General features: G+C 55.2%; 1 protein-coding gene across 1 annotated transcript; it reads right to left on the bottom strand.

Moving 5' to 3' along the window:
- Window positions 1–342: 342 nt before the first annotated feature.
- Window positions 343–4,397, bottom strand: LOC149285623 (RING finger protein 112-like). Its single transcript, XM_089495111.1, has 11 exons — window positions 4,372–4,397; window positions 3,487–3,769; window positions 3,025–3,402; window positions 2,804–2,941; window positions 2,553–2,657; window positions 2,281–2,325; window positions 2,070–2,153; window positions 1,848–1,971; window positions 1,429–1,559; window positions 1,172–1,225; window positions 343–726 (listed from the first exon to the last, which is right to left on the bottom strand). Exons 1-11 carry the CDS (start codon window positions 4,395–4,397, stop codon window positions 343–345), a joined length of 1,752 nt encoding a protein of 583 aa, XP_089351237.1.
- Between the last annotated feature and the right edge of the window lie 3,251 nt (window positions 4,398–7,648).

The raw sequence follows: 7,648 nt of genomic DNA, 5'->3' as shown, positions 1-7,648 counted from the left end.
CACATAGCTTCTCCATTTCGGCTTTATTTTTGTTGAAGAAATCCTGACACCGTGTAATCTGAGGTTGGATGATTGTTTTCGTGTCCTGATTTGTAAATTGAATTCAAAGAGGACGATAAAAAAAACGTTCAATAAACGGAAGCAAACGGAACGAATTTACGGGCAAAGCAGCAAACAATTTATTGATTTTTGGTTAAAATATTGCATTTATGGGAAAAAAGAAAAACGCTATACGGGTGCCACGGGGTTATCAGGGGCTTTAAATCCTAAAATGCCCCATATATTTGAAAATTAAACTTGATACCCCGATAATCGGGGGGCAGCGACGGACGCGGCCGGTATTTATCTCAGGAACCTCCCTGCGAGGCCCGCGAGGCCGGCCTGCAGTAAAGACGCGGCTTCGGCCACCACATCCAAGGCCAGCACCCTCCCACCGGCCGCCACCACCGGCTCCGCCACCATCGCTGCCCCTCTGGCCGCCATACCAGCCGCCATGCCGTACGCTCCGTACCCCGCGCTCACGGCCATGAGGGCGCTGCCGGTCAGGCGCTTGGTGTGTTCGCTGCAGAACTTCTCCTGCATCTCGAGAAGTCGGGACTCCAGCTCCGCCACGAGGGTCTCGCCGTGGGGTCTGCCGTCCGGCGAGGAGCCCCCGAACCTCGCCACGAGCTCGGAGCGCTTTACAGCCACAACGTTCCTCATTGTGGGAGTCAAACGATAGAAAGGCTGGATGGGGGGGGAGAGAAAAAATCTGATGGTAACAGTCGGATGACACTTAACCCTTACATAGACGGGGCAGAGAACAGAACCCAACGGCGCGAGAGATAAAACGCGATCTGGACGGGCGCCATTTTTTTTTAGCCTCCCTTCGCTCCACGGCGGCCGGAAATTCTATGGAATGAGCAGATTCATCTCTTTTGTAATCGTGGGACGAGGGCCGCTCGGACAGCCCTTCTCACTCACCTGTTTTCCAAGGAAATCCTGAAATTCATCCAAAATCATTTGGAAATCCTTTTGTTTTTTTACAGCATAAAACATCTGCGAAGATGGGGGGGGGGAAACAGGTGAGGAACGAGAGTCAGAGGGACTAGCGCTTCAAAAAAAGGGATGCTTGGCAGGTATGATAAAGTCACAGTATCGGCTGTGGACCCCCCCAGGCGCCCCCCCTCACCTCCAAAGGGGACGAGAATCCAAATTTCTGCTGATTCAGCAACTCAACGAACTCCTAAAGGGAACAAAAACACGTTGTTTTCAGAGATTGGGGTCTCTGCGCGGCTCTATTACCCAGCATGCACCATTACGAAGCGGCTGCGTAACTGGAGCAGGACTCAGGGGATTCATTTTAATAAAACGCCCCCCCGTCATGAAGCCCCCCCCCCCCCCGATTTTTGGTCCATTTTGACGCCGCGCCGTTTCTTTCAAACAGACCTGAAGCCTCGGGACGAGATCTCGGGAGAGGACCTCCTCCCCCTGTGCGTCGGCTCCGATTCGGCCCCGTATTCGCTCCACCACCGTGCGGACGTAGCTCCTCAGCTCCCGCCGGAAGTCGGCGTCCATGTCTGAAAACGCAGACCCAAAAGTCGGGGTTACGCAGGAGAGACCGAGGGCCAAACCCGGCTTCAGAGAGAAGAGACACGTGTGGGGGATGGGGGCTCCTGAGGGCCCCGGAGGGGGGGGGCTCCTGAGTTTGTGTTCAGAGAAATATGAAGTCAGCAGAAAGGGGAGGCGGATGAGATGATTTGGATTGAGGGGAATGGCAGGCGGGGGGGGCAGGAGGGGTAATAAACCCGGGATGGGGGTCACGTGACGCTCCGTGTTTCTAAACATGTCTGCCAGCCGCTCGTTACCTGCCAGCGCCCCCCGGCCCTCCGCGGTTATCCGTTTGCCGGGGTGAGGCAGGAGGAAGCAGCGCATGTCCCGGGATTCCAGGCCCAGTAAAACCTTGGGGTAAATTCTCCGCTTTTCCAGTTTCTGTTACGTGGAGAAAGGGTTAAACATGAAACGCGTGACTGAGGGCCCTTCCAGGGGCCAAAATACCGGGGCAGGAAAGTCGGCTTTATGGGAAATACCTCGATTACCCCGGCGATGTAGCCGCGAGCCGCGCCTCGGCCGCAGTCGGTGCCATGCCAGTCACGGACCAGGATGTCCAGACACTGCAAGGGACAAAATCCAGAACGTTCTCATACTGCGATATACACCATCCAGAGTGCGGGGTACGGGGCCCCCGAAAACACCGGGTCTGGACTCGGGGGTCCCAGGGCACTCGGCTGAGGGTCATACCTGTAATTGCCGGGGTCTGTACTCCTCGCCCATGTGCATGTACGTCTGCAGACACAAGGAAGTGTTAGGACACAGAGACCCCCGCACCCCCCCGGACCCCCAGCCTCCCCATTTACCTCCATACAGTCCATTTCTGTCTCTTTCAGACTTGAGGCCACGTTAAAAATCTGGAAAATTCCAATAAAATCCGTGAAGGCCGCTCTTACCCCCCCTCACCCCCCCGACCCTTTAAATGCCCGTGGCGGGGCAGTTTGTACGGTTGGTGTCGTTACCAGGTGAGAGGTGAGGCGCATGGACAGGGCGCACAGTTTAACGCACGTCTCCCGGTCACCGACCAAATCCAGGGAACCCTCCGTGTCCATGACGTAGACGGCGATCTGCGGGGCGACACGTTACACGTAACATGAAATGTGCCTGCGCCACGGTCTATGGAGGCTGCACTAGCTGGATGATGTCATAGCGCGGCCCCAGAAGGTTTTGTTACCCCCCCTACACGTGGTATCAGGGCCCCCCAAGGGCTCACCTTCATCTCCTTGTGGCTCAGTATGAAAGGTCTGCTCCACATCCACAGCCCCTGGGTGATGCTGTCGGCCCCCGTCCTCCAATCAAATCCATGCAAGGGGTCCTCGTCGCTCCCCATGGTAAACTCCTCGCCCCTCTCCTAAGGACACGGGCATCGGCGTTAGCGTGTTACACGGGCCAGTCCTGGGTCCAAGAATCAAATGCCCCCCAAAGCACGCCCACCAAAACCACGCCCACATTGTTTTCGGAGGAGCCGGAGATGCCGGAAGGGGCCGGAAGGGGCCGGTTAGGAGAAAGGGGGTGATTGAGAATAAGGAGACCGTACAGAGGAGGGAGAAGAAGGTCCACTTGGTGGCCACCGTGGCTCGTGGGGAAGGTGGTCCTCACCTGGCTTCTCAGCGCCCGGATGATATAATTCATGAGGAAGGATTTGCCCCGGCGTTTCTCTCCGATCACAGACAGCAGGACGGCGGGGCAATCGGATACCCCGGGGCTCTGGAAACAGTCACGGGCGCCACTTTCGTTAAGGATCAAAGTGCCATCGCCAGCCCTACAGACCAGCCATACGGGGTAATCGGGGGGCCGGACCCCCGGACTGCCCTGAAATAACCACCAAAGGGAAATGTTATATGCACCATGGGCATTAAACTTACCCCGCGGGGCACTTACGGCGGGGTCACTAACCCTGGTATCGGCCTGGGTGTTGTCTTCTGCTCCTTGACGGATTTTGGAGATCAGACTTGCCAGGCGGTAGTTGGGAACCATCCGCTGCCCGGGGCAGATGGCCTTGCACTCCGGACACAGGAACCCCTGCGATGAGAAGCCGGCCCAGTGTTTGGAGATGCAGGCCCGGCAGTAGGTATGTCCGCAGGCGATACTCACCGGGTCCCGCAGGTCATGGAGGCACACGGAACACGCGATCTCCTCCGCCAGGGGATGGACACCCGCTTCCCGCGGCGGCTGCACACTGGGGGGGAAAAATACAGGGAATGGGGTTACCCCGAGCAGCCAGCGACGCATGCGCGAGGAGGGATCCCAGGAATATTCTCTATTCTATCTCTGTAACCATCCACAATTCTTCAGCTTTTCTTACTGAGAGGGTAGTGGATAAGTGGAGCCGGCTCCCAGCAGAAGTGGTAGAGGGTAATACAGTGAGGGTATTAAACATGCATGGGATAGACATACGGCTCCTGAATCTAAGACGAGACCAACGACTGATTAAGGTTTGAGTCGTTACAGCAGGAGAAACGGGAGACTAGACGGGGGCCGCTGGGGGCCGATCTTCCGGCAGGCTCTGGGTAACATTTTTTGGCTATAAAACCAGGACGGGTTACCAGTGATGGCAGCGAAGGGAAAGCCCTGTACAGTGTATCTTTCCAAATTCCCGCAGCAAAAGATGGTGGCCATACTTGCCAAGGGTCCCTTTTCAGGTTGGCCAGTCCCTCCTTAAGCCCTATGAATCTCTTTGTAAAAGTGGCCCCTTTTGCCCGTTTCCCGTGCCGGTCGGCAGCAGAATTGCTCGTTATACCGACGAGCCACAGCCCGGGATTAAATCATAACGCGTTTTACCCAATCAGACAATTATCGTCCCGCATTTACCAGACTTACTGGGCGTCAGACTCTGGATTTAAGGATAATCCGGGGCCAACGCGTTACATGCATCAGACACGTGACAGGCGGAATCGGGGGGCCCCTGACTGGCAGCCACTGAGAGAATTAGAGGTTTTTGTGAAACATCCCACCCGTGACACCCCGCGCCGTCTCAGATTATCTGTGGCCCCATCTGTTACCCGAGACGCCGGGTGCTCTTGCCCCGGGCCTGCCGTCTCCTTGTGGCGGTCTCGCTGGGCATTGGGTACCCGCTGTCTCGCCCTCTGTCCCTCTGGGGTTCCATGTCGGTCTGGGGGTCCGGTTCTGGCGAAATCCCACCGTCTGCCCCTCAGAGCTGCGTCTCCCACAGAACCTGCTGAGATAACGCGCGTCCGTCTCTGCCGTGTCTCTGCCGTGTCGCCGCGGTCCGTCTCTGCCGTGTCTCTGCCGTGTCGCCGCGGTCCGTCTCTGCCGTGTCTCTGCCGTGTCGCCGCGGTCCGTCTCTGCCGTGTCTCTGCCGTGTCGCCGCGGTCCGTCTCTGCCGTGTCGCCGCGGTCCGTCTCTGCCGTGTCTCTGCCGTGTCTCCGCGGTCCGTCTCTGCCGTGTCTCTGCCGTGTAGCCGCGGTCCGTCTCTGCCGTGTAGCCGCGGCCCGTCTCTGCCGTGTAGCCGCGGCCCGTCTCTGCCGTGTAGCCGCGGCCCGTCTCTGCCGTGTAGCCGCGGCCCGTCTCTGCCGTGTAGCCGCGGTCCGTCTCTCTTCAGCTTTCTCCCCGCCTTCTCGCTGATTTCGGAGAATAGAAACTGAAAGTAAGGGGGGGGGGGGGGGGTTAGGACTCTGCCCCAGCCGTGTAAATACCCACGCGCTATACTTATTTAACTCTTTCAGTACCAGAGGGCGGTACTGCGCGTTCTAGAATGATCAAATCGTGGTTAATATCCAGCTGGTGAACAACCAAGGGTTAACAGCCCCCCCCCCCCGCGCAGACATTTAAAGCCCTGGCGAGTCACATTCAGGGTTAAAAGCAGACACCCTGCGCCCTCTGCTGGCCACAAGCGGTATCACCACCAAGAAAATACCTAATAGAGTGTAAGCTCCTGGGAGCCCTGTCCTCCTCGCTATATATTTGGATTGATTATAAATAAAGAGGCAGAACCGCGTTATACGTTCAAATATTTTATCTCGCAAAACACCAAAAACAGACAATTTCCAAATCCCGTCCATCCATCGGAAGACTGAGCGAGAAAAACGCAAATAGAAAAGAAACTTGTGATTCATTTAATTAAACTTTGCATAGAGTTAAAAAAAAAAACAACAAAAATAATGCCTATTTGGTAAATTATACATAAAAAAAAATAATTAACCCCTTCCAGTTACTCTCAAGGTAAACGATTGCGTTTTTTTTCCCTTTAAATTTGTAAAATGTCTGTCGGCGCCATCGACGTCGCTTTGGTTTTGTGGCGGAACATTATAGCTGTCAATTACAGTAAAAACGATTCATGTGCAAAAAGCCTTTTTCTCCCCCGATTCACATTATTTTCCCGTCTTTTAGATGAAGCCCCTGACGACAGGCGAAGTCCTAGATCATATGGAACGCGTGGGGGCAAAGTAACTGCCCCACGCAAAGGCACTTTCAAGATTTCTGCGGGTGATTGCCCCCTTCGGTCTTCAATTTTTGTTTACTATTAAAAAGCAACCTTTTGACCAAAAATCCTTCATTCCGCGGGCACCGGGCCGGAACGGCCCCTAGTCATCATCATTCAGCAGTCGGTCCGTATCGCTGGATGTCTCTTGCTGGTTGCGTTGCCCCTCGGCCTCTCCTGTTAGGTCCCCCTTTTTGAGTCCAATTACTTTTCCTATTTTAGCCCCTACTCCACCCCCAATAGCCCCCAACGTCACGGAGCCCCCAACTGCTCCGGTCACCACGGCGGCCGTCGTGCTTCCCAGTAAGGCTACAGCTTCGGCGGCAAGAACCGTCCCAGCCACGGCAGCTCCCACCGCCCCCCCGCCAGGCTCAGCACCCCTCCCCCGACGGCGAAGCCGAGTCCCACCGCATACTTTGTGAATACTTTGGAGTACTCCTCGCACAGCTGCTTCTCCTTTTGCCCCAACACTGATTTCATTTCATCCACCAGGCCCTGCTTCTCGGCACCCTCGCACCCCACCAGAAGCGACTCGTATTCCGAGAGGAGGTTGGAGGCCTCGGTGGCCGCCTTCGTCTTCATCTCAGACGGAGGAACTTTGAGGACCTTTAGCAGCGACAAATTGGAGAAAACCTGGTGGGGAAACAATGAGAGTTCGTTAAATGGAGTTATTGGGAAATTAACCGGCAACTGGGAATCCGGCCAACCTTCCGGGGCACTGTCTTCTAAGCGGTCACTCTGCACCACCTATTTCCATGGCAACTACACAACTTGCATTGGCGTTACCGTAGAAAGCTACATGGCGGCGGGTGCAGCCACCGGCAGCTCCATCGCCTCTTCTTTCAGCGTTGAAGGAATGAAAGGTTAGGCTACGGTTGATTTGGAGCACAAATGGTTTGAGATAATAAATTGGGGTCCACAGCGCCCCCCGAAAAATGTAGAAACGTAAAACGGGGCAGTTGTCTCCATATTCACCTGATTTTCTTTGAATTTCTGGAAATCATTTTGGATATCGGTTTTGTTCTTCTGATTTTGACAGGCGTGGAACATCTGGAGAGGAAAGACACAAAATCACAGAACGAACAGCGTTAACGGTCAGACGAGACCAAAAACCCCCCAGGTTCTGAACAACCCAGAAATGTGCCGGGCAACACGGGCGCCGACAGGTCCATCAATGTGCCGGGCAACACGGGCGCCGACAGGTCCATCAATGTGCCGGGCAACACGGGCGCCGACAGGTCCATCAATGTGCCGGGCAACACGGGCGCCGACAGGTCCATCAATGTGGCGGGCAACGCGGGCACCGACAGGTCCATCAATGTGCTGGGTGACGGGTCCACTGCTGATGACCTAGGGCATGGTCATTGACCTTTATTTCCAGGAGCTACAAGTAGGTGACATGGAACTGAGATCTTACCTTGACCGGGCTTGAGAAGCTGTAGTGTTCGTTCTGCATAATGCTGAGGAATTCCTGGGAAGTAGGAAAATCGTTATTTAAGCTCAAAGGTACGCCGTATGGATCAAATGTGCCCAGGTCTGAAATGTCTACAACAAATAAAGTTTAGTGAACAAACGGGATCACAGACCTTAAGTACGCCTCCTAACTGCCCACAGGTG

This window comes from Sceloporus occidentalis, unplaced genomic scaffold, assembly GCF_023333645.1.
Source record: "Sceloporus occidentalis isolate IW3139 unplaced genomic scaffold, rSceOcc1.0.p SCAF_76, whole genome shotgun sequence".
NCBI lineage: Eukaryota > Metazoa > Chordata > Lepidosauria > Squamata > Phrynosomatidae > Sceloporus > Sceloporus occidentalis.
This window is presented reverse-complemented; position numbering and strand designations above follow the sequence as displayed.